Here is a 27,036-nt window from a genome sequence, read left to right as displayed (position 1 = left end):
GACAAGGTTCACATTTCTTAACCTCTCCCACCCCCAATAATTTAAAACTTCAATCAGGACTTTCTTGGAACATAGGAACAGGAGTAGGCCATTGAGCACCTCGAGCCTGTTCCCTCATTCAATGAGATCATGGCTGATCAGTATCCTAACTCCATTTATCCACCTTGGCACAATATCCCTTAATACCCTTGGCTAGCAAAATCTATCGATCTCAGACTTAAAGTTATTAATTGAGCTAGCACCCACTGCTTTTTATGGGAGAGTGTTCCACACTTCTACCACCCTTTGTGTGAAAAAATGTTTCCTAACTTCTCTCCTGGTTCTGATTTTAAGGTTATGTCCCCATGTCCTAAACTCCCTCCGTTGGCAACCAGAAGGACCTGCTCACATGGTCAGTGACACATCGGCAGGTCTGTCAAACCTCCAATGGCCTGATTTCCTGCCCCTACTGCTTGTGCTAGTACCTCCCAGAGGGCGGTTTTGTGCCAAGGCTGCCTGGGCTATTTAAATGGCTCCAGGCAGAAAATCCCAGAGATTTCAGGGCTGGACCGGAGCAGTTCACTATGGGTACACTGTTCTGTCTAGCACCTTGACAGGGGCAGCAATATCTGGCCTTTTATTTCCTGGGTGACAATCGCATTGAGTTTAAGCAGACTTTGGTAAATGGCAGAAAAAGTCTTTTAAGTGCATTTACTGAATTTTAGTGAGTAAAAAAGTGAATTATTTGAAGTAAGTTAAATTTTTTAGAGTAAATTAAGCTGTTGGGGAGTTGAAACCGGAAGTAGAAACCAGGTATAAAAAGGGGCGGGCTTAGTGCGGTAGCGCTGAGTGCGGTCGCATTGAGTGTAAGTAGAGTTTGGTAAGTGGGAGAGTTCGGGCAAGTGGGAGGTGAGGGGGTGCTTCTTGCTCTGTTTTGCTTCCCACTCTCAGGCTAATCCAACACTGCGGACGTGGAGCAGTGAGACAATTCAACCGGACAGGTCCCCCAGACAGTTTCCACGAGGGAGGTTGGTGATCAGCTGGTTGGTAGGTTCTCTTCCTTCTCTTCTATACCTTTAAGTTGGTAAGTCCTATTGAATAGTGGTGTAATATTATCATCTATATCGGGGCAGAGGGTCTTCATAACTAATAATAAGAAATTTAATTAATTACACAGATATGGGTGAACAGGTGATGTGTCACTGTTGCGAAATGTGGGAGCTGGTGCACCCCATTGAGGCTCACGGTGATTACATTTGCGATAAGTGTTTGCTGCTAGAGGAACTCAAGCTCCATGTTAAAGAGCTTGAGACCGAGCTTCAGACACTGCGACACATCAGGGAGGGGGAGAAGTTCCTGGACTCTATGTTTCAGGAGGTGGTCACACCTATGAAATTAATTACTGCAGATGTAGTCCGTGGTCAGGGACAGGGCGGTGTGACTACGAGTGAGGAAGGTACAGGGATCCAGGATGTAGTGTTGAAGGAGCCGCAGCCCTTGCTCTTGTCAAGCAGGATTGAGGTTCTTACTCCCTGTGAGGGCAGGAGCGGGGACTGCAGGGAGGATGAGCAACCTGGCCACAGCACCGTGGTACAGGGGGCCATTCAAGTGGAGGGAGTAAAAAGAAATGTTGTAGTGGTAGGGGATAGTATCATTAGGGGGATAGATAGGGTTCTCTGCAGTCAAGAGCGGGAGTCCCGAAGGCTGTGTTGCCTGCCCGGTGCCAGGGTTAAGGACATCTCTTCTGGGCTGGAAAGAAACTTGGAGTGGGATGGGGAGGATCCAGTTGTCGTGTTCCATGTTGGTACAAGCGATGTAGATAGGACAAGGAAGAAGATCCTGTTAAAGGTGTATGAGCAGCTAGGGGTCAAATTAAAAAACAGAACCGCAAGGGTAATAATCTCTGGGTTATTACCTGAGCCACGAGCGAATTTGGCTAGGATAAATAAAATTAAAGAGTTAAATGCGTGGTTCAAAGACTGGTGTGGGAGAAATGGGTTTTGCTTCTTGGGACACTGGCACCAGTACTGGGACAGGAGGGAGCTGTTCCGTTGGGACAGACTCCACTTGGCCAGTGCTGGGACTAGAGTCCTGGCGAATCATATAACTAGGGCTGTAGAGAGGGCTTTAAACTAATTAGTGGGGGAGAGGTTTCTAGAGAGCAAATAACAGAAATGACAATGGAGAAGGTCATAGACTTAGGTAGCAGTGGGGAAATTAAAAAACAGAACGTGTCAGGAAGGGACAGAAGGTATGGAGTAAAAGGTAAAGTAGTAAAAGGGGAAAAAACAGGAATTAAGTGTCACAAAACATATTTGAAAGTTCTTTATCTGAATACACGTAGCATTCGTAACAAAATGAATGAGTTAACGGCACAAATAACCACATATGGGTATGATCTTGTGGCCATTACAGAAACATGGCTGCAGGGTGACCATGACTGGGAATTAAACATACCAGGTTATTTAACAATCAGGAAGGACAGGCAGGAAGGGAGGGGAGGTGGGGTGGCTATGTTAATAAAGGAAGGAATCACTATAATACAGAGAAATGATATTGGGTCAAAGGAGCAGGATAGTGAAACAGTTTGGGTAGAGATAAGGAATAATAAGGGGAAAAAAACACTAGTGGGCGTAGTCTATAGGCCTCTGAACAGTTGCAACTCTGTTGGACGGAGTATTAATCAGGAAATAGTTGAGGCTTGTAATAAGGGAACAGCTATAATTATGGGGGATTTTAACTATCATATTAACTGGACAAATCAAATTGGGCAGAGCAGCCTTGAGGATGAGTTCATTGAGTGTATTAGGGGTGGGTTTCTTGAGCAGTATGTAACTGAACCGACCAGGGGGCAAGCAACCTTAGATTTGGTCTTGTGTAATGAGACAGGATTAATTAAAAATGTCCTAGTAAAGGATCCCCTTGGAATGAGTGACATGGTTGAATTCCATATTCAAGTAGAGGGTGAGAAGGTTGGATCTCAAACAAGCGTGCTGAGCTTGAATAAAGGAGACTATGAAGGTACATGATCAGTGGTGTACATTTAAGGAGTTATTTTACAACTTCCAAAAAATATATATTCCACTGAGGAAAAAAGGGTGTAAAAGAAAAGATAGCCATCCGTGGCTAAGTAAAGTAATTAAGGATAGTATCCGACTAAAAACAAGGGCATATAAGGTAGCCAAATCTAGTGGGAGGATAGAAGACTGGGAAGTCTTTAAAAGACAGCAAAAAATAACTAAAAGATTGATTAAGAAAGGGAAGATAGATTATGAAAGTAAATTAGCAAAAAATATAAAAACGATAGCAAAAGTTTCTATAGTTATATAAAAAGAAAAAGGGTGGCTAAAGTAAATGTTGGTCCCTTAGAGGATGAGACTGGGAAATTAATGGTGGGAAACATGGAGATGGCAAAAACGCTGAACAAATATTTTGTATCAGTCTTTACGGTAGAGGACACTAAGAATATCCCAACACTGGACAAACAGGGGGCTCTAGGGGGAGAGGAGCTAAATACAATTAAAATCACTAAGGAAGTGGTAATTGGTAAAATAATGGGACTTAAGCCAGATAAATCGCCTGGACCTGATGGCTTACATCCTAGGGTCTTGAGGGAAGTGGCGGTAGGGATTGTGGATGCATTGGTAATAAATTTCCAAAACTCCCTGGACTCAGCAAAGGTCCCGGCAGATTGGAAAACTGCTAATGTAACACCCTTATTTAAAAAGGGTAGTAGGCAGAAGGCTGGAAACTATAGACCTGTTAGCCTAACATCTGTGGTTGGTAAAATGTTAGAGTCCATTATTAAGGAGACAGTAACGGGACATTTGGATAAACATAATTTAATAGGACAAACTCAGCATGGTTTCATGAAGGGGAAGTAATGTTTGACAAATTTGCTTGAGTTCTTTGAGGAAGTAACATACAGGGTGGATAAAGGAGAACCAGTGGACGTAGTGTATTTAGACTTCCAAAAGGCATTTGACAAGGTGCCACACAAAAGATTATTGCTCAAGATAAAAAATCACGGGATTGGGGGTAATATTCTGGCGTGGGTGGAGAATTGGCTCTCTAACAGAAAGCAGAGAGTTGGGATAAATGGTTCGTTCTCAGACTGGCAATCAGTAACTAGTGGTGTTCCACAGGGGTCAGTGCTGGGTCCCCAACTCTTTACAATCTATATTAACGATTTGGAGGAGGGGACCGAGTGTAACATATCAAAGTTTGCAGATGATACAAAGATGGGAGGGAAAGTAGTGAGTGAGGAGGACATAAAAAACCTGCAAAGTGACATAGACAGGCTAAGTAAGTGGGCAGAGATTTGGCAGATGGAATACAATACTGGAAAGTGTGAGGTTATGCACTTTGGCAGGAAAAATCATAGAGCAAGTTATTATCTTAATGGCAAGAAACTGGAAAGTACTGTAGTACAAAGGGATCTGGGGGTCCTGGTGCACGAAACTCAAAAAGTTAGTATGCAGGTGCAGCAAGTGATCAAGAAGGCCAATGGAATGTTGGCTTTTATTGCTAGGGGGATAGAATATAAAAACAGGGCGGTATTGCTGCAGTTATACAAGGTATTGGTGAGACCGCACCTGGAATACTGCATACAGTTTTGGTGTCCATGCTTAAGAAAAGACATACTTGCTCTCGAGTCAGTACAAAGAAGGTTCACTCGGTTAATCCCGGGGATGAGGGGGTGGTCATATGAGGAGAGGTTGAGTAGATTGGGACTCTACTCATTGGAGTTCAGAAGAATGAGAGGCGATCTTATTGAAACATATAAGATTGTGAAGGGGCTTGATCGGGTGGATGCGGTGAGGATGTTCCCAATGATGGGTGAAACTAGAACTAGGGGGCATAATCTTAAAATAAGGGGCTGCTCTTTCAAAACTGAGATGAGGAGAAACTTCTTCACTCAGAGGGTGGTAGGTTTGTGGAATTTGCTGCCCCAGAAAGCTGTGGAAGCTACATCATTAAATAAATTTAAAACAGAAATAGATAGTTTCCTAGAAGTAAAGGGAATTAAGGGTTACGGGGAGCGGGCAGGAAATTGGACATGAGTCTAGGTTCGGAATGGTCATGGCCCTGTGGGTAGTGGAGCGGGCCCAGGGGCCGTGTAGCCTGGTTCTGCTCCTACTTCTTGTATTCTAATTCTGTGATAGATTTCAGGAGATGGTTTTATTCCTGTTCCTGGCTGGGGTGGAGATCGCCTTTACAGAAGGTAAGTACTGTAGAAAATATAGGGACAGAGTGATCTCCTGGAAGAGTTTCGATCGCCTAGATGGGTCGGAGAGGAATTTCCCAGATTTTTTCTCCCAAATTGGCCATTGGGTTTTTTAACTGGTTTTTCGCCTCTCCCGGGAAATCACATGGGTTCGGGTGGGATGGAGAGTGATAGAAGATTGGAATGGTGGAGCAGGATCGAGGGGTCGATTGGCCTACTCCTGCTCCTATTTCTTATGTTATGTTCTTATCAGGGCATAAGACCACGGTATCCAGGTTCCAAGAGAAATATCAATGTATCTTGTTTCACCCACCAATTCCAATACTTATGATTTAACATAAAGGCAGCATAATAGCTGGATCACAACTACATAGTAAAGATAGTTGTTACAGAATCAGAGGGGGAGTAACCGCAGGTCACTTATGCACAGCATCCAGTGACCACCTTTAGAATGGCATTGCCTGGGAGTAGGCACCTGGGTACATAGAAATAAAGAGACAATAAAAAAAAATAAGCAAAGTTAGTAGCAATTGTCTTCTCATGAAATAGAAAGTGATACTGAGAGTAATAATTTGTACCATTATCCAGACACGAACGCTCTTGGGATCAGAGTTGGCTGTCAGATGGTCACAGAGCAGCATCTCAAAAAGACGAGTGAGTGAGACCACAGTATTGCTGTCAGATGTTGGAACGAGCTCCTGAGTATTTGACATGGAAATTACATCAGTAATATTCTTTATAAAACCTATCTGATAATGACAAGTAGTTTAGCAATACTTTTCTGTTTGTCTACCAATTAAAAATGACATAAATGTCTCATTTCTTGCAGTCTGTTGCAGCATTGTTCATGAGGAATCCTGAGCTTAGTTTCAGACACTGAGGCCGGAATTTTCTGCAGGTAGGTGGGTTGGGGGCGGGTGTTCTCCGAGGCTAGTGGGAAACCCGGGAGGCTGGGTTTCCCGCAGGCCCTGCTGACTTTAACAGCAGGGCCTGATTTGCATGTGAGGCCTTGCTTTCCCGCCCACAGCCTCCGCCCATGGGGCGGGGGGGGCGGAGGTCGGGGATCACGGGGGGGGGGGAGGTCGGGGATCACGGGGGGAGGTCGGGGATCACGGGGGGAGGCCGGGGATCACGGGGGGCGGTCGGGGATCACGGGAGGAGGTCGGGGATCACGGGGGGGTAGGTCGGGGATCACGGGGGGGAGGTCAGGGATCACGGGGGGAGGTCAGGGATCACAGGGGGAGGCCGGGGATCACGGGGGGCGGTCGGGGATCACGGGAGGAGGTCGGGGATCACGGGGGGGGGGTGGTCGGGGATCACGGGGGGAAGTTGGGGATCGCGGGGGGTGAGGTAGGGGATCGCGGGGGGTGGAGGTCAGGGATCACGGGGGGTGGAGGTCAGGGATCACGGGGGGCGGTCGTGGATCATGGAGGGGGGGAAGGTTGGGGATCGCGGGGGGTGGGGAGGTTGGGGATCGCGGTGGAGGGAGCGCCTCAGGGATCGCGGGGGGATCGCAGGGGGTTCAGCCGGGGATCACAGTGAGGAGGGGAGGTTGGGGATCGCGGGGGCTCAGTAGGGGATCGCGGGGGGGAGTCAGTCGTGGATCGCTGGGGGGAGTCGGTCGGGGATCGCAGGGGAGAGTTGGTTGGGGGTGGGCGACCAGGAATTGGGAATCGGCATCTCTTCACTTCACCTGACAAAGGAGCAATGCTCCGAAAGCTTGTGATTTCAAATAAAGCTGTTGGACTATAACCTGGTGTTGTGTGACTTCTCACACAAATCTAAATGGCAGTGCTTACCTGTGCTTTTTAGCACAAATGCATCTCTCTATAAGGTCATAAAGTAGTTTCACCTACAGAATGGAGGGAAGGAGCTGCCACCACTTATACTTATGTGCTGTATAAACCTTAGCATAGGTATAACTGTTCTTATACAACAATTTCAAATACACTAAGGTGGAGTAGGATCAATCAGATACATTACAACCACCAAGGCCCTTTACTCCATTTCTACTAGTCTAGCAGGAACTAAATGTACAATAACTTGCTACAAGGCTGCATCCCTCTTTCTGAGAGATTTAGTGGGTGCATTCTAACCAAAAGCTCACAAACCCTTTCACAATTACATTCTGTGCTTGCCGTTCCTTCTTTTTTTATTTATTTGAGGAAAAACTCCTTCTATTCATCTTTCCTGGTCCCATTGGATCATGAATCAACTGTGGTAGACAGGACTGGCACACAACATGCCCTCAAACCTCCACCAGTGCCACTCTGAATTGGCCGCAACAAATTCACAAGAGTGGCCTAGGATGAGTCTTTTGCTGACTTTCTATGGAGAAGCAGTGAGGATGCACTCACCAACCTTCCATTGCCACATGGCTGACATCAGGATATTTGGGGGGAATTTTGCGGGGGGTCAGCAGGAGCGATCGGTGGTGGGTCGGCTGGGAAAATGTTTCTTTTTGACAGTGGGTCGGAATCCCGCTGTCAACTCGCTGCCACGTGCCTTTCCCAAATGTCGGGTCTGTCATTGCTGAGCAGACCCGTCACGCAGCGGCGGGGGAGGCAATTCAGGTCATTATGACCTTGTTAACAGAGGATTAAGAACTATTTTCAGCTCACCTTCAGTGTTTACCTGGTCGTCCACGGGGTCAATGCTGCTTGGGGATCACGTCAGGTAAGCAGGGTGGGAGTTGAATGGCCATGGAATCATCTCATTACTGTACTTGACAGCTGCAAATGTGCTATAACTGCTCCCATCTCACAGCTGTTTACTTTCCAAGCTCAGAAGCTGTTGCTTACTCCATTTGGAAGACTGAGCTTTATGCAGGTTGCAAGTGTCTGGAGCAAACTCTATCCAGTGTCACCTCATTGGAACAACCTCTCTCACCATTGACAGATCGCTTCTGTCATCTCAAGTTCACCTGCCAGCTATTATATCAGAAAGGGTACAGTTTATATTGTCTCACCTTGGTCCACAGAATCCCACCACGATCAGCCCCAACACCAGCAGCACCAACAACAACACCAACCTTCTCTGCAATCAACTGATGCTACACAGGACACAGGGCATCAGGACCCGACCACATTGCTGCCCGGGACGCCAGGGATGGCCTCACCATATCCAGATTTACTTCACTTGATGTTGTACACCCTGGTTGCCACCTGATGCACCAGGTTGGCACCACTCCACACCAACAACATAAAGCATCCCTACAATGCCAAGCCATTCCTTTCACACTCATCAGCATTGCAGGGGGGTACCGTTATGTCTCACCATTCACTGCAACTCACTAAGCCACTTCCAAAGGTTCACACAAATCTGTCCAAGAACTCAAAGTGTTGAAAATAAAGATTTAAATGTTTGACAGTACATTAACAGAAACTACACATGAACATTGGCTAAAACACACAAGTGCCTACCCTTGTGTGTTGTTAGTTGGTATGATTGGACTTGGATGAGGGTGAGTGTGAGGGGTGGCTAGTGAGATGGGAAAGTGATAATGCAGATAGAGAGGGATGGGTGGAGGTGCAAGGTAAGTTCCTGTGAGTAAGGATGTGCAGGAGTAGGGTAGGGAAGGCAGAGTGATGGGGATGTGATGAGTGGCACAGCAGGATGAGATTGAGTGTGGCTTTGCAGTAACGTTTCGTGATCTACTGAGATCATTGAAAGGTTTGCACCACGACAGCCTGGTCCTCCTGACGACATCGCTGCTTGTGTCCTCCTGTGCAATGTGCAACCAGGCTGCGTTGGTCTCCTGAGGAGGTCTCTTCCGCCCATTGGAAGGGAAGAGAACCTCCCTGCAAGCTGTGACTCCCTCCATAAGCATATGGAAGGAGTCATGGGAGAGCCTGGGTGCAGCCATGCACCTTTGTGCAGTGCTTGTCAGTGTCTGAAGCACGTCAATGCTGTAGAACACTGACAGCACAAATGTCAAAATTAATTTGCGCATGGTCCCTCTAAGGAAACCGGCTGATGACGCGTCATCGAATGATGTCATCAGACCAGCTTCCTTCAATTGGCCAGCAAACGTGCTGGGTGGGCTTACCAAGCTCAATCAGGGGAAAATCATTTTGGACAGTGGGCTGGGGCCAACAGCGAGGCCGGAACCCACCACCGACGTTGCCCGCCATGGACCAGCCGAGGTTGGTAAAATCCAGCCCTTTATTTTTTGAACTATTAACATGCAAAAACAATTGTTTCTCATTGCTGTGCCTCTAAACAAGACATCAGCTGGGAAATTGGGCAACAAAAACAAAATGTTATTGTGTAAGCATGTGCTTTTTTTTCTTTAAAAGGGGTCAAGTACCAACCCAAATTGATTAAAATTAACCATTATTTAGACCTGTGCACCACAATTTTAAAACTTAGCTTCAGTTAAAAGGTTTGGGGGGGAAAAATTGGGTTGCTTTGCGCCTCCCGTTAGCGGCGCCGCTAACGTCTCCCACGAAATTCAGCGGGAGGTTAGCGGCGGCAGTAGCCAGTAGTGCCCCGCGGCACTGTGCCTCCGACGATGATATCATCGCCGTGCGCAGCGCCCTGCTCGCGCCCCGACTGCCAACTTCGCTCGCACCCCCTGACCTACCGCCAGACGCTAAGTCCGACAGGGTCAGGGTGCTGTGTTTGCGGCTGCAACGGCGCAAATTAAAGGGCAGGTACCGGGCGGCCATTTTTTGGGCCGCCTGCCAGCACCTGCCTCCTTTCGCCTCCTTCTGCGGGGTGCTGGCCGCGATCGGTCAGCCTGGCAAACCTCTTGAGTGCCGGTCCAGCAGGGCCCCGGTGCGTGCTGCGCTAGGCCCCTCCCCTTTAATCAGGGGAGGGAGGCCTGTAATACCGCGGCGCTACGTGCCGATGCGCGTGGCCTCTGTTTCATGTAGCGCTGCGATATTGAATGGTAGCGCCCCAAGAGGGAGGAGGAGCGCTTCCAGTAGCATCCTGCCTCCTGCTTGGGGCGCTACCATTCAATTTCTGGCGCGGAGTGCTAACTTTTAGTGCCCTGGCAAAGTTACGCCCCAAAGGGGACGCGACCCAATTTCTCCCCCTTGGACACGGGGCCCTGTAAACTGGAGTCTGAACCTAAATTCCCAGTTGGCTATTTTGTACATCAACACAAACTAGTCCATTTTCAGGTTTGGAATTCACTTTGCTCCTCATTCCTACTGGACAAATCATAAGAAGTTTTCCTTTCAAGTTTTGTCACTTTAAATAATTGCTTTATGACAACTTAACATTCAATTATATTTTGCGATTTTAATGAAAAGCCAACTTTTGAGATCAAGCTTACCTTGCATTGTTTGCGAAGGACATGGAGTGCAGGAGGCACCAGCCAGTCAAAGAGATCCTCCAAGAGTCTCGGCATGTCTTTTTGATGCAATATATTTGTAAGACCTTTGAGCCAGGATATTACAATAGGCTTCCAGCCCAGTTGGTCTGGCTCCAGATAGATCATACCACAGCGACTGACTGTAGCAGGCTAACAATCCAAAAAAAAATCTGCTTGAGATGCACAGAAATACCGTCTACTTTTTCCTAATATATTTGACTAACTGAATAATTACATTTTAATTTAGTATTTTGAATTAAAAATAGTTGACCACTTTCAATTCTACAATTATGCAGGAGGAAATAAAAGGGCTCACTGAGGCTTGGGAAAGGTCCATGGCTTCAAAAATGAGACTCATCTGCTGAGACATTTGAATGATCTCTCCACTCATCAAACATAGCTGGTGATAAAAAAACAGTAATTATTAAGAGATGGTTGAACAATTGATCATTACCACGATTGTTAAGATTACTCATGAGCTCAAAAAGGAGAGTACTCAGGTTTAACTTACAGTATCTTTCATAAAACATTTTTGAAACTTAAGCTCCGATTTTAACAAGTGTAGCATTGGGGAGTTTGAGATGAGCAACAAGCTCACACAGCCAATCCAGCGCGAGGCACAGGCCATTTTAACCCCTGGGCCTCATCTTTATCCTGCAGTCAAAATTTCTGCCCGAACCCGGCCAGAATCACCAGCTGGCTGGCGGGCAGGAGAGGGATTTCAGTGGCATTACCCAATAGAATGGTCCCCAGCTGTAAGGTTAGTGGGTCAGTCGGGGGGAGGGGGAGGGGTGTGGTGGAGGATGTCGTGAGGCAATTGCGGTCAGAGAAGGGGTAAGCCCAGGGCTGGAGAGGTCCAAGATTTCCTTGTGGGGCACAAAGGAGCACTCCTGCTTCTTCTGGCCCACAAGGAACCATCAAAAGTTTTAAAAAGCTTACTTACTTGGGCCTCTTCTAGCCCTGGAACCATTTTGCGGCAGCTTTCCCCAGCAGGGTCAGCACTGTGCATGACTCACGAGGCTCGACATTAAAAACGCCACCGGGTCCGAATGACATCATTGGACCCTGACCTTTGAATATTTATGAGGCCTTCGCCTGCTTTCAGCAAGCACTTCCAATGCCGCCTGAAACCCAGGAGTTAAAATAGCAGCCTGCAGAGTGCGATGCAAACAGGGAGGTACGTACTCTTCTTTTATTTTAACTCTTGCACGCTCCATTCTCATCAGGCATAGGAGGTTAAAATTGGAGCTTTCATTCATTTGAAAAAAGCTTCCACTTTTTTGTGCTTCACAATAGTCCTCTGTAACTTTAGTTCTTTGGCGCAGAGATAAGTTGGGGGAAATTTTAACCCCAAAAAACATGTGGTTTGTGGTCGGGTGGGAGTTTAAAGAGTTAAAAATCTGAATCCTGACGCCAACCCGCCCACTTGTGGTTTTAACAGAGGCTTTATCTTTATCTCTGTAACTTTTTCCAGTCCTACAACTGTCTGAGAACTCTGCGTTCCTCCAATTCTGACCTCTTGTGCATTCTCCACTCCCTTCACTCCGCTATTGGTGGCCGTGCCTTCAGCGTCTAGGCCCTAAGCTCTGGAATTCCCACTCTAAACCTCTCTGCCTCTCCAGCTCTCTTTCTTCATACATTAAGTACATGGACAGCAGGGGAGAGCATGATAAGGGAGAATATGAAGGGATTAGGAGAGAAGTCAAAAAAACAATTAGGAAGGTAAAGAGGAACTATGAAACGAAATTATCAAGGAACATAAAACAAAATAGTAAAATATTTTACAGAGACATCAATAAAAAAAGGAATACAATAGCAAAATACTGCGGATGCTGGAAATCGGAAATAACAACAGAAAATGCTGGAAACACTCAGCAGGTCAGGCAGCGTCGAGAAGAGAGAAACAGAGTCAACGTTTCGAGTCGGGGACTCTTCGTCAGAACTGGAAAAGGTTAGAGAAGAGAGATTTTTAAGCAGGGGCAGGGAGGAGGGGAGGAAAGAACAAAGGGAAGGTTTGTGATGGGATGGAAGGCAGGAGAGGTTGACTGACAAAAGGGATGATGGTGCAAGGCAAAAGGAGAGGTAATGGGACAGGTAATATATAAAGAAATACAGGTTATTCAGGTTAAAGTCTGAAATTGTTGAACTCAATATTAAGTCCAGAAAGCTGTAAAGCACCATGGAGAGGTACAGGTACACTATCCCTTATCCGAAAGCCTTGGGACCAGCTGAGTTTCGGTTTTCGGAATTTTTTGGATTTCAGAAGGTATTATTATAAGACTCGGAAATTTGTATTTAATATAATTTTTTTAAGTTCAGGCTACCTCTTGTGACTGTTCCGTGTCTCATTCCCCTTCCTGCTTCTCTGGAAAGCCGGATATCGGCTGACTCCTACTAAGCTGGCCCGCAAATCAGGTCGGGGGTCGGGTGGGGGGGGGAGAAAAGAATATCGGACGGGCCGCGGTTCAGGTCGGGGGGGGTCTGGGGGGGGGTCGAGGTCGGGGGGGGGTCGGGGTCGGAGGGGGGTTCGGGGGGGGGGGGGGTCGGGTCCGGGGGTGGGGTCGGGGGGGGGCGGGGTCCGGAGGGGAGAAAAGAATATCGGATGGGCCGCGGTTCGGGTCGGGTCGGGTCGGGGGGAGAAAAGAATATCGGATGGGCCGCTGCAGCTATCGGATGGGCCGCTGTATTGTTGGGTTCACTCTCCCGGTACCTCCATCACACTGCCCGGCTCGGCCTGCAATCTCCTACCCAGGAGGGAACTCTGTGACCCTCTGCCCTGCTCAGCGTAAGTCGTGCGCCACTCTGGTCATGTCGTGCGCACGACTTACGCTGAACAAAAAAACTTTTGGTTTTTAGAGGTTTTCGGTTTTCGGAAGTTCGGATAAAGGATAGTCTACCTGTACCACCAACGCTGCCTCCACAAGATCCTGCAAATCCATTGGCAGGATAGGCACACCAACGTCAGTGTTCTCGCTCAGGCCAACATCCCCAGCGTCGAAGCTTTGACCATGCTCGATCAGTTCTGATGGACAGGCCACATCGTCTGCATGCCCGATACGAGACTCCCAAAACAAGCGCTCCACTCGGAGCTCCAACACGGCAAGAGAGCCCAAGGTGGGCAGAGGAAACACTTCAAGGACACCCTCAAAGCCTCCTTGAAAAAGTGCAACATCCCCACCGACACCTGGAAATCCCTGGCCCAAGACCCCACAAGTGGAGGAGAAGCATCCAGGAAGGCGCCGAACACCTCGAGTCTCTTCGCCGGGAGCAAGCGGAAGCCAAGCACAAACAGCGAAAGGAGCGCATGTCAACCCAAGCGCCCCACCCACCCACCCCTTCAACCACTGCCTGCCCCACCTGTGACAGAGACTGTAGGTCCCGCATTGGACTCATCAGTCACCTGCGAACTCATTTTTAGTGTGGAAGCAAGTCATCCTTGGTTCCGAGGGACTGCCTAAGAGAAGAAGAAAGTGCCTAATAGAAAGATGAGGTGCTGTTCCTCGAGCTTACGTTGAACTTCATTGGAACAGTGTAAGAGGCCGAGGACGGAGAGATCAGAGTGGGAGTGGAGCGGAGAATTAAAGTGAAAGGCGACCGGAAGCTTGGGGTCATGCTTGCGGACTGAACGGAGGTGTTCCACAAAGTGGTCGCCCAATCTGCGTTTAGTCTCCCCAGTGTAGAGAAGACAGCATCGTGAGCAGCGAATACAGTATACTAAATTGTAAGAAGTACAAGTAAATCGCTGTTCCACCTGGAAGGAGTGCTTGGGGCCCTGGACAGTGGGAAGGGAGGAGGTAAAAGGGCAGGTGTTGCTTCTCCTGCGCTTGCACAGGAAGGTGCCGGGCAAAGGGGAAGGGGTGCTGGGGGTGATAGAGGAGTGGACCAGGGTGTCGCGGAGGGAGCGGTCCCTTCGGAATGCTGAAAGGGGGGGGGGGGAAGATGTGTTTGGTGGTATGATCATGCTGGAGGTGGCGGAAATGGCACAGGATGATCCGTTGAATGTGAAGGCTGGTGGGGTAAAAGGTGAGGACAAAGAACATAAGAAATAGGAAAAGGAATAGGCCACTTGACCCCTCAAGCCTGCTCCGCCATTCAATAAGATCATGGCTGATATTGGACTCAAAGCCACTTCCTTGTCCACTCCCCATAATCCTTCACTCCCTTATCTTGCAAAAATCTCTCTATCTCCACCTTAAATGTATTTAATGACACAGCCTCCACGCTCTCTGGGGCAGAAAATTCCACAGATTTACAACCCTCTGAGAGAAAAAATTCCTCCTTATCTCAGTTCTAAAAGGGCGACCCTTTATTCTGAAACTATGCCCCCGAATTCTAGATATCCCCACGAAGGGGAAGCATCCTCTCTGCCTCTACCTTGTCAAGCCCCCTCAGTATCTGATATGTTTCAATAAGATCACCTCTCATTCTTCTAAATTCCAATGAGTATAGGCCTAATCTGCTCAACCTTTCTTCATAAGTCAACCCCCTCATCTCAGGAATCAACCATGTGAATTGTCTCTGAACTGCCTCCAATGCAAGTATATCCTTCCTTAAATAAGGAGACCAAAACTGTACGCAGTACTCAAGGTGTGGTCTCACCAATACCCTGTACAGTTGTAGCAGGACTTCCCTGCTTTTATATTCCAACCCCTTTGAAATCAAGGCCAACATTCCATTTGCCTTTTTGATTACTTGCTGTACCTGCATGCTAACATTTTGTGTTTCATGCACAAGGACTCCCAGTGATGGAAGAAAACTACTAAGCACGTGGTTTGAGTATAAAACAAGGCTTTAATCAACTGTTTCACAACCATGAGCTCTAGTTACATCACTAGTTCCTGGTTACAAAAACGTCCTGAGCAAGCTGGGCCCACGCCCGAGTATTTAACTTTCCTTGGACAGCACCACCAGCTGGCCACCCAGTGTTATCTCATGAGTCATTTCTACATGAATGGTAAGATTCATGACATTCTTCCCGCCTGAAAGATTTGGAAGTCCGACGACTTTCATCTAGCGGATATAACGGACCACGAAGAGCCGCAGTCGTTTCGATTTCTGTTTAGAAAAAAATAGGAGCAGGAGTAGGCCATTCGGCCCTTCGAGCTTGCTCCACCATTCAATATGATCATGGCTGATCCTCTGTCTCAATACCATATTCCCACTCTCTCCCCATATCCCTTGACGCCATTTGTGTCTAGAAATCTATCTATCTCCTTCTTAAATATATTCAGTGACTTGGCCTCCACAGCCTTCTGTGGTAGAGAATTCCACAAGTTCATCACCCTCTGAGTGAAGAAATTTCTCATTTCAGTCCTAAATGTCCTACCCTGTATCCTGAGACTGTGACCCCTCGTTCTAGACCCCCCAGCCAGGGGAAACATCCTCCCTGCATCCAGTCTGTCTAGCCCTGTCAGAATTTTATACGTTTCAATGAGATCCCCTCTCATTCTTCTAAACGCTAGTGAATACAGGCCTAGTCGACCCAATCTCTCCTCAAAAGACAGTCCTGCCGTCCCAGGAATCAGTCTGGTGAACCTTCGCTGCACTCCCTCTATGGCAAGTATATCCTTTCTTAGGTAAGGAGACCAAAACTGCACACAGTACTCCAGGTGTGGTCTCACCAAGGCCCTGTATAACTGTAGTAAGACATCCTTGCTCCTGTACTCAAATCCTCTTGCAATGAAGGCCAGCATACTATTTGCCTTATAACAACAGAAAATGCTGGAAAAACTCAGCAGGTCAGGCAACATCCATGGAGAGAAATTTGAGTTGACGTTTCGGGTTGGACCCTTCTTCAAAACTTCAGTTTTGAAGAAGGGTCCAACCCGAAACGTCAACTCAAATTTCTCTCCATGGATGTTGCCTGACCTGCTGAGTTTTTCCAGCATTTTCTGTTGTTATTTCGGATTTCCAACATCTGCAGTATTTTGCTATCATACTATTTGCCTTCCTAACTGCTTGCTGCACCTGCATGTTTGCTTTCAGTGATTGGTGTACAAGGACACCCAGGTCCCTTTGTACATTCACTAAATATTGGAAAGACCAAAACCACTGTCTTTGGCCCCTGACACAAACTCTGTTCCCTAGCCACTGATTCCAGTCGTCTCTCTGGCCACCGTCTCAGGCTGAACCAGACTGTTCGGAAGAGAGATAGCGACAAGGGGTCATCAATTTCAAATAGTCACCAAGAGTAATGAGAGATATTGGGAGAAATTTCTTTATGCAGAGTTGTCGGGACATGGAACGCTTTGTCACTGGGAATGCTTTGTCACAGGGAATAGCTAAAGCAGGCACCATTGCATCTCAAGGCAAAACTGGATAAATATTTGCAACAGAGGAAGATATAGAGCTATGAGGAAAGAGGAAAGCAACAGAATTACTTTTAGATTGCTTTAGCAAAACGCTGACATAGACATGATGGGCCAAATAGCCACCAGTGTTATAAAATTCTATGGTTCTCTGCCTCAATACTAAATTTAGATTACTATACTTGAGAGTCACCGTGCCCATGGCTAAATCAGCCATCGACATTGATAGAGTGAGACTACCAATCTATTGCCCATCAGTGTCAAGTTACAAGCAGTTTTCTGCTGTGGTTCAAACTCATTGAGAACCTGAATGATCATCAAAATATTTTACTTATAACCAAGATAGCTCGAGAGAAGAGACTTTCATACCATCAGTCCGTGCTAGGTTCCAAACCTAGATCTCTGACAGTTTGCTAACCATATTCACCTTCTTTAGGATACATTTAGGTAAAATATCATTCCCACATTACAACAGTGAGTACACTCCAAAAGTACTTCAGTGGCTATAAAGCACTTTGAGACATCCGGTGGTCATGAAAGGCGCTATATAAATGTAAGTTTTTCATTCTTTCTTACCAACAGGATCACAGACTTCCACCAATGCAGTTATCAAACCGATTACCAGAAACTGCACAAGAGCTTGTTTGAGGGATAAATCCAGAGTATATGGGAACACCTAAAATAGATCATAACATTGTGGCCGGAAGGCACGTCTCCTCGGACTGTGTCTTGGTCCCTGGGTCGCTTGGTTTGTACAGGTAGGTTGACAGGGCTCGTGTCGCCTTGATCGATCTGAGGGGGACTGGGGAGATCGTGACTCCGGGTGCAGGTCCCCACATGCGCAGAGCTGGCTTCATCTTGCTTGGTAGCTGGTGATTGTCCGGCGTCCTGGTGGCCATCCCGTAGGGAGCGCTCTGCTCCCCGAGTTGATTCGGCGGAGTAGCCGGCAGATCCCTTGATGTCCCGGGTAGGGTGTCATCCTCAAAGGAGCGCAGAGTATCAGCATCATTACTATAGATCCCTCTATCGGTGGGGTCCGTGGGACCAGTTGGACAGGGAGCCAGATCTCGGAGTGAAACGGTGGACTCCCGGCCATCAGGGAACTGCACGTACGCGTATGTGGGATTAATGTCTGTTAGTTCCACCTCGTCAACGAGGGGCTCATTCTTGGAAGATCGAACGAATCTTCGGAGCAGCACGGGGCCGGGAGCTGCCAACCATGATGGTAGGGACGTCCCATGAGTGGAGCGACGCTGGAACCCGAAGAATCGTTCGTGAGGAGTAACGTTGGTGGACGTAGAAAGAAGAGACCTGATGGAATGCAACACGTCAGGGAGCACAGTTTCCCACTGCTGGTCTGGTAGGTTGCGTGACCTCAGTGCAAGACGAACAGCGTTCCAAATGATAGCGTTGTATCTCTCAACCTATCCGTTACCGGTGGGATGATACGGTGTCGTTTTACTTGTGACAATTCCCCGTTGGGAAAGATAACTTTTGAGTTCGCTTGACATGAAGGAGGGACCCTGATCAGAGTGGATGAAATTGGCCATACCACAAAGGGAAAAGATCTGATCGAGGCATTTGATCACTGTGGAAGGAAGCATATTGGGACAGGGGAAAGCAAAGGGAAAGCGTGAATATTCGTCCACCATAGTAAGCAAGTACGTGTTTCGTGTTGAGGAAGGCAATGGCCCTTTAAAGTCAACACTGAGTCGCTGCATTGGCTGTATAGCGTGTATGAGTGAGCCATCCGACAGACGGAAGAATTGCGGTTTTAATTCCGCGCAAATTCTACAAGTGGAACATGTTCTTTTCACGCCTTCCGTAGAAAATGGGAGATTTTTAGATCACACAAAGTGCAACATATGGGTAACGCCAGGATGGCATAAGTCAGTATGAAGATCCGCAAGAGTCGAAGTTGACATAGAAGAGCAGAATGCACGCGTGAGGGTATCCGGGGCCACATTCTCTTTGCCAGGTCGATAATGTATGGTGTAGGCAAAGGTGGCCAATTCCATTCTCCAGAGATGTATCTTGTTATTCTTGACCTTAGTGCGTTTCCGGTTATCCAGCATAAAGGCCACGGAGCGCTGATCGGTTATAAGCATGAAATGGCGACGAGCGAGAAAATGACTCCATTTACATACTGCTTCGATGATAGCTGTAGCCTCCTTCTCGACAGGAGGATAATGGAGCTCGCTACCCTGCAAAGTTCTGGACAGAAATGCAACGAGTCGACCACCTTGATTCAAGGTAGCCGAGATCTCCACCTCCGATGCATCGCACTCGACCACGAAAGGGAGATTTTCATCGATGGAATGAAGCGTGGCTTTTTCCAGTTGTCGCTTGAGGAGGTTGAAAGCTGAAATAGCCGTTGCCTCCAGCGGAAATGACTTCGCGTGAAGCAGGGGCTGGATCTTGTCGGAGAAGTGGGGTATCCATTTCACATAATAGGCGAACATGCCGAGTGCCTGACGAAGAGAGCCGAGCAAAAATTTTGTTTGGGGCCTTAACATATAGTTGCTGTAATATTAGGATAGCGGAGTCATTGGCCCCGATTTTCGGGCAGCTGTCGGGCGGCTTTTCATGCGGCCGTGGTCCGAAAATCGCGGAAAAAGCAGGTCGGGTCCCCCCCCCCCCGCCTGATTCCCCGCCCCGTCCGACTTTCGGACCGCCGTTTCCACGCGCCCCGCTTCAGTCCCGCCCGCCGCTGGCGGGACTGCTCGTCGGAGCACTAATCACCAATGATCACCTTGTTAAGGACGATTTTCCCGTGCCGTTGTGACTTTGGGGCTTTCCCCACCTGAAACCCGCCTGTGGGGAACCCCGCCGATGAGAGCTGACGTGAAAACAGCTGGCTTGCTTGCTTGCAGCAGCAGGTCGCTGAGGGCTGAAGATATTTAAAGAGGCAGCATTTGCAGGCTGCAGGACCTTGTTGATCAAGGCTTGGGGGAACTATTTGAAGCCTTAGGAGCAGCTGCAGAAAGTTGGAGCCTCACACACTTCTCCAGTGTGAGTTCCTGGGAAGCCCCTCTCACCACCCTAACTCAGGACCTCCTCAACCGAGGCATCTGCTAGAAGCATGGGAAGCCTTTGGCACCTTCCCTTCCTGGCATTAGAGGATCTCCAACAGCAGAGGTGGCAGCAGCAGAACCAGGAACAGCAGGATGATTACCAGGAGCACCAGGCTGCTGCTCACTCACCTGAAGCTGCACAAGCCAGAAGGGGCCAGTGCTTGGAAGTGGCTTGAGAGCACCTTGCTGCGCTTTAGGGGGCCAGTGGGACCCGTTTCTGCACTGGCAGTCCTACTCAGAAGGACTTCCATGAAGATCTGGTTTCTCTGTTCAACAGATGGCCAACGCTCCTCAAGAGATGTCATTCTCTTATGAGCACTCACCATGTTTTCCGTATGCTGGCGAGTTATCTCCTGCATGGAGGTTGCCAACCTTTCCATGGTGCTGCGTTCATGCACCAATGACTCCACAAAGGCTCTGCTCATGGTCGCTATGGACTCCTCCATTCGCTCCACACTCGCAGCGACCCTGGAGACAAAACCTGCCAGAGACTCCTGCATCTGTGCATGGAGATCCATCACCTCTTCTCTTGCGGACGGACCCAGAGGCAGAGGGTCGAGATGCAGCGCAGCTGAGCTGAGCTGGCAGAGCCCTGCGCCCTCCGACGAGGACTCTCCACTGCTGTCCCTGTCTCCAGAATCTGCTGAGGCTCACTTGTCAGCTGTGAAACACCAGGTGACAACACTACTCTATGTCCTGAAGGTCCCCCCGAGGTGTGAGTGTCTGCGCTGGTGCTGGGTGCGCTTACTTCTGCTGACGCTGCGCCCTCAGTGGTTGGAGCTTCCTCTGAGGAGTCTGGCTGCACAGCCTCTCCCTCCTCCACAGTGAGGACGGGGGCTCTGGATGGTACTGTGGGGGAGTAAAGGAAGGAGTTACAGATGTAATGCCAAGGTTCCTCTGGTGACTCCCAGCGAGTTGGCATCTGCTGACACCTGCATCCATGCAGCATTGGTCTCAGTGGGAGGCCTCTTCCTCCCTGACCTAGGGAAGAGGACCTCCCTGTGGGCCCTAACCCCATCCAATAATGCCTGCAGTGAAGCCTCATCGAATTTGAAGGCAGCTCGGGGTCTGGCACTGTCCACAGCTGCTGCAGGCTCCTCTGCCATCCTGTATGGTTCATTTGGAAGCCTTCAGAGGGTGCAGTGCTTGCTATGGACCTTGAAAGCACCACGAATGATGACATCATACTGTGGGGATTTCTGACTCGATTTAGACAATTAGCAAGGCTTCCCACATGCTGGGAATTAATTGGCCAATTGAGGGAAAATTGCGTGGGGCTGGTTGACACTTTTTTATGTATGTCAGAAACCCCACATTCGGGGAAATCCGACCATTCCCCACACAAGCCGAAAATCGGGCCATAGTCTACACAGTCTTCAATATAGTCAACACATGAGGAGATACATAATTGGCAAGTATCTCTAATTTATCAGGAACATTCTCACCACACACCCTGAGGAAGTTGCTGAAGGTATGATACCAGTGTTTCCATACCTTAGCAGTTGTAGGTGAATTCGGGTCCAGGTCAAGATGGGTGGGTCTGAGTAGTTTGTCCATGATGGATTGAAAACTACTAAGCACTTGGTCTGAGTATAAAACAAGGCTTTAATCAACTGTTTCACAACCATGAGCTCTAGTTACATCACTAGTTCCTGGTTACAAAAACGTCCTGAGCAAGCTGAGCCCACGCCCAAGTATTTATACTTTCCTTGGACGGTGCCACCAGCTGGCCGCCCAGTGTTATCTCATGAGTCATTTCTACATGAATGGTAAGATTCATGACACCCAGGTCCCTCTGAACTGTAGCATTTTGTAATCTCTCTCCATTTAAATAATAATTTGCTTTTTTATTTTTCTTGCCAAAGTGTATAACCTCGCACTTTCCCACATTATACGCCATCTGCCAAATGTTTGCCCACTCACTTAGCCTGTCTATATTCCTTTGCAGGTTCTTTGTTTCCTCTGCACAACTTGCTTTCCCACCCATCTTTGTATCATCCTTGGTTGCAAACTTGGCTACATTACACTCGGTCCCTTCATCCAAATCATTAATGTAAATTGTAAATAGTTGAGGCCCCAGCACCGATCCCTGTGGCACCCCACTAGTTACCGTTTGCCAACCGGAAAATGTCCCATTTATACATAGATACATAGAAGATAGGAGCAGGAGTAGGCCATTCGGCCCTTCGAGCCTGCTCCGCCATTCAATGAGATCATGGCTGATCATCCAAATTCAGTACCCGGTCCCTGCCTTCTCCCCATATCCCTTGATCCCTTTAGCCTTAAGAAATATATCCAACTCTTTCTTGAATATACTTAATGAACTGGCCTCCACCGCCCTCTGTGGCAGAGAATTCCACAGGTTCACCACTCTCTGGGTGAAGAAATTCCTCCTCATTTCAGTCCTAAATGGCTTACCCCTTATCCTTAGACTATGACCCCTGGTTCTGGACTCCCCGGCCATCAGAAACATCCTTCCTGCATCTAGTCTGTCCAGGCCTGACAGAATTTTATAGGTTTCGATGAGATCCCCTCTCAATCTTCTAAACTCCAGTGAGTATAAGCCCAATCGACACAATCTCTCCTCATACGTCATTCCTGCCGTCCCAGGTATCAGCCTGGTGAATCTTCGCTGCGTTCCTTCCATGGCAAGAACGTCCTTCCTCGGGTAAGGTGACCAAAACTGCACACAATACTCAAGGTGTGGTCTCACCAAGGCCCTGTACAACTGCAGCAAGACATCCTTGTTCTTGTACTCGAACCCTCTTGCTACGAAGGCCAACATACCATTTGCCTTCTTAACCGCCTGCTGCACCTGCATGCTTACCTTCAGCGACTGGTGTACAAGAACACCCAGGTCTCTTTGCACTTCCCCTTCTCCCAATCTATTACCATTCAAATAATAATCTGCCTTCCTGTTTTTGCCACCAAAGTGGATAACCTCACATTTAGTGCATTTGCCATGTTTCTGCCCAATCACCCAACCTGTCCAAATCGTGCTGGAGTTTCACGACATCCTCCTCACAGCATACCCTCCCCCCCAGCTTTGTGTCGTCTGCAAATTTGGAGATATTACATCCAATTCCCTCGTCCAGATCATTAATATATATTGTGAACAGCTGAGCTCCTAGGACCGATCCTTGCGATACCCCACTAGTCACTGCCTGCCACTCGGAAAACGACCCGTTTATTCCAACTCTTTGCTTTCTGTCCGCTAACCAGTTCTCTATCCAAGTCAATATCTTGCCCCCAATCCCATGTGCCTTAATTTTGCACACTAATCTCTTATGCGGGACCTTATGAAAAGCCTTCTGAAAGTCCAAATACACCACATCCACTGGTTCTCCCTTATCTATTTTACCAGTTACATCCTCAAAAAATTCCAGTAGATTAGTCAAGCATGATTTACCTTTTGTAAATCCATGTTGACTTTGTCCGATCCAGTCACTGCTTTCCAAGTGCTCTGCTATTACATCTTTTATAATGGGCTCTAGCATTTTCCCCACTACCGATGTCAAGCTTACCGGTCTATAATTCCCCGCCTTTTCTCTACCACCTTTTTTGAATAGTGGGGTAACATTAGCTACCTGCCAATCCATGGGTACCGTTCCAGAGTCTATCGAGTTCTGGAAGATGACCAGCAATGCATCTACTATTTCTAGGGCCACTTCCTTAAGTACCCTGGGATGTAGATTATCAGGCCCTGGGGGTTTATCGGCCTTCAGTCTCATCAATTTTCCTAACACCATTTCCCTACAAATACTGATTTCTTTCAGTTCCACCCTTTCATCAGACCCTATGTTCCCCGGCATCTCTGGGAGGTTATTTGTGTCCTCCTTTGTGAAGACAGAACCAAAATATGTATTTAGTTGGTCTGCCATTTCTTTGTTCCCCATTATAAATTCCCCCGATTCTGACTGCAAGGGACCTACGCTTGACTTCACCAATCTTTTTCTCTTCACATATCTATAAAAGCTTTTACAGTCAGTTTTTATGTTCTCTGCAAGCTTACTCTCATATTCTATTTTCCCTTTCTTAATTAATCCCTTTGTCCTCCTTTGTTGAATCCTAAACTGCTCCCAATCCTCAGGATTATTGCTTTTTCTGGCCAATTTATATGCCCTCTCCTTGGACCTTATGCTATCCCTAATTTCCCTAGTTCGCCACGGTTGGGTCACCTTTTTTGTTTTATTTTTATGCCAAACTGGGATGAACAAATTCTGTAGTTCATCCATTCGGTCTTTGAATGTTTGCCATTGCCTATCCACCGTCAACCCTTTGAGTGCCATTCCCCAATCAATCCTACCCAACTCGCTCCTCAGACCATCATAGTTTTCTTTATTTAAATTGAGGACCCTAGTCTCCGAGCCAACTACTTCATTCTCCATCTTAATGAAGAATTCGATCATATTATGATCGCTCCGACCCAAGGGGCCTCTTACAACAAGATTGCTAATTAATCCTTTCTCGTTACATAATACCCAGTCTAAGATGGCCTGATCTCTGGTTGGTTCCTCGACATATTGGTCCAGGAAACCATCCCGTAAACACTCCAGGAATTCCTCCTCCACAGTATTGTTACTCATTTGGTTGGCCCAATCTATATGTAGATTAAAGTCACCCATGATGACTGCTGTGCCCTTATTGCACGCTTCTTTAATTTCTCTTTTAATGCCATCCCCAACCTCCGCCTTACTGTTTGGAGGTATATAAACCACTCCCACTAAAAAAAAATTCCCATTAGTATTTCTCAATTCTACCCATACAGATTCCACCTCATCAGAGCTAATATCCTTCATTACAATTGTGTTAATCCCTTCTTTAACCAGTAATGCTACCCCACCTCCCTTTCCTTTTTGCCTATCTTTCCTGAATATCGAATACCCCTGGATGTTGAGTTCCCAGTCCTGGCCTTCCTTGAGTGGACGTAGTGTATTTAGACTTCCAAAAGGCATTTGACAAGGTGCCACACAAAAGATTATTGCTTAAGATAAAAAATCTTAATCACGGGATTTGGGGTAATATTCTGGCATGGATAGAGGATTGGCTATCTAACAGAAGGCAGAGAGTTGGGATAAATGGTTCATTCTCGGACTGGCAATCAGTAACTAGTGGTGTTCCACAGGGGTCAGTGCTGGGTCCCCAACTCTTTACAATCTATATTAACGATTTGGAGGAGGGGACCGAGTACAACATATCAAAGTTTGCAGATGATACTAAGATGGGAGGGAAAGTAGTGAGTGGAGAGGACATAAAAAGTGGGCAGAGATTTGGCAGATGGAATACAATACTGGAAAGTGTGAGGTTATGCACTTTGGCAGGAAAAATCGTAGAGCAAGTTATTATCTTAATGGCAAGAAACTGGAAAGTACTGAAGTACAAAGGGATCTGGGGGTCCTGGTGCACGAAACTCAAAAGGTTAGTATGCAGGTGCAGCAAGTGATTAAGAAGGCCAATGGAATGTTGGCTTTCATTGCTAGGGGGATAGAATATAAAAATAGGGAGGTATTGCTTCAGTTGTACAAGGTATTGGTGAGACCGCACCTGGAATACTGCATACAGTTTTGGTGTCCATACTTAAGAAAAGACATACTTGCTCTCGAGTCAGTACAAAGAAGGTTCACTCGGTTAATCCCGGGGATGAGGGGATGGACATATGAGGAGAGGTTGAGTAGATTGGGACTCTACTCATTGGAGTTCAGAAGAATGAGAGGCGATCTTATTGAAACATATAAGATTGTGAAGGGGTTGGATCGGGTGGATGTGGGGAGGATGTTCCCGATGATGGGTGAAACTAGAACTAGGGGGCATAGTCTTAGAATAAGGGGCTGCTCTTTCAAAACTGAGATGAGGAGGAACTACTTCACTCAGAGGGTGGTAGGTCCATGGAATATGCTGCCCCAAAAAGCTGTAGAAGCTACATCATTACATAAATTTAAAACAGAAATAGACAGTTTCCTAGAAGTAAAGGGAATTAAGGGTTACGGGGAGCGGGCAGGAATTTGGACATGGGTCTAGGTTCGGATCGGTCATGGCCCTGTGGGTAGCGGAGCGGGCCCAGGGGCCGTGTAGCCTGAACCTGCTCCTATTTCGTGTGTCTAATTCTGTTAGATTCAGGAGATGGTTCTGTGATAGTAGATTGGCGGTTAGGATCAGATCAGCCATGATCTTATTGAATGGCGGAGCAGGCTCGAGGGGCCGATTGGCCTACTCCTGCTCCTATTTCTTATGTTCTTATGTCCTGGTGGGGGAGAAGGTTGGCATGGGAATAGGGCCACTAAGGGATGGAAAGGATAATACCAAAGACAGCAATAGAGAGATGGCAGAGATAGTAAATAATTACTTTGCTTCAGTATTTACCAGGGAGATAGAACAGATGGAGTTGACATTGGATGATGGGATTAGTAATGAGTTAACTGCATTTAAAATAAAATGAGGAGATATTACTAAATAAACTAATGAAACTGAAAGAGGATAAAACCTCTAGTTCGGACGGATTACATCCGCGCATTTTAAAAGAATCTAGAGAAGAAATAGCAGAGGCATTACTACACATATTTAGTAATTCATTAGAAAACGGTGTAGTGTCAGAGGACTGGTGGATAGCTAAGTAATACCTATATTTAAGAAGGGAGATAGAACATGTCCAGGGAACTATAGGCCAGTCAGCTTAACGTCGGTGGTAGGAAAAATAATGGAATCCCTACTAAAGGAGAAAATAGAAGAACATCTAGAAACGAAAAATATAATAATAAATAGTCAGCATGGATTTCAAAAGGGAAAGTCCTGCTTGACCAACCTAATTGAATTTTTTGAAGAGGTAAGAGAGAGAGTAGACAAGGGTAATGCAATAGATGTAATTTATCTAGATTTTCAAAAGGCCTTCGATAAGGTACCACATAATAGACTAATGAATAAGGTCAGGGAATGCAGAGTCAGGGGACAAGTAGCAGAATGGATAGCTAGCTGGCTTCAAGACAGAAAGCAGAGAGTAGGGGTAAAGGGTAGCTATGCAGTGGCAGAAGGTAGGTAGTGGTGTTCCACAAGGATCAGTGCTGGGACCATTGTTGTTCACAATTTATATTAACATTTTAGACTTTGGAATCAAAAACACAATTTCTAAAT

The 27,036-nt window shown here is 47.2% G+C and overlaps 1 protein-coding gene across 1 annotated transcript in view; it reads right to left on the bottom strand.

Annotated features, from left to right (window-relative positions):
• The window catches only part of dnah12 (dynein, axonemal, heavy chain 12), a 429,714-nt gene that overhangs the window by 237,939 nt on the left and 164,739 nt on the right, over window positions 1–27,036 (bottom strand). The window contains exons 32-34 of the mRNA XM_086001602.1: window positions 10,846–10,929; window positions 10,491–10,679; window positions 5,785–5,904 (exon numbers count right to left, since the gene is read on the bottom strand). Of these exons, the coding sequence (XP_085857728.1) occupies window positions 5,785–5,904; window positions 10,491–10,679; window positions 10,846–10,929 (393 nt within the window). The remainder of the gene's footprint in view (window positions 1–5,784; window positions 5,905–10,490; window positions 10,680–10,845; window positions 10,930–27,036) is intronic.

This window comes from Somniosus microcephalus, chromosome 11, assembly GCF_052327205.1.
Source record: "Somniosus microcephalus isolate GS21.2 chromosome 11, FLI_Smic_1.0, whole genome shotgun sequence".
Lineage (NCBI taxonomy): Eukaryota > Metazoa > Chordata > Chondrichthyes > Squaliformes > Somniosidae > Somniosus > Somniosus microcephalus.
The sequence above is the reverse complement of the archived record's forward strand: the minus strand, read 5'-3'. Positions and strand labels throughout refer to the sequence as shown.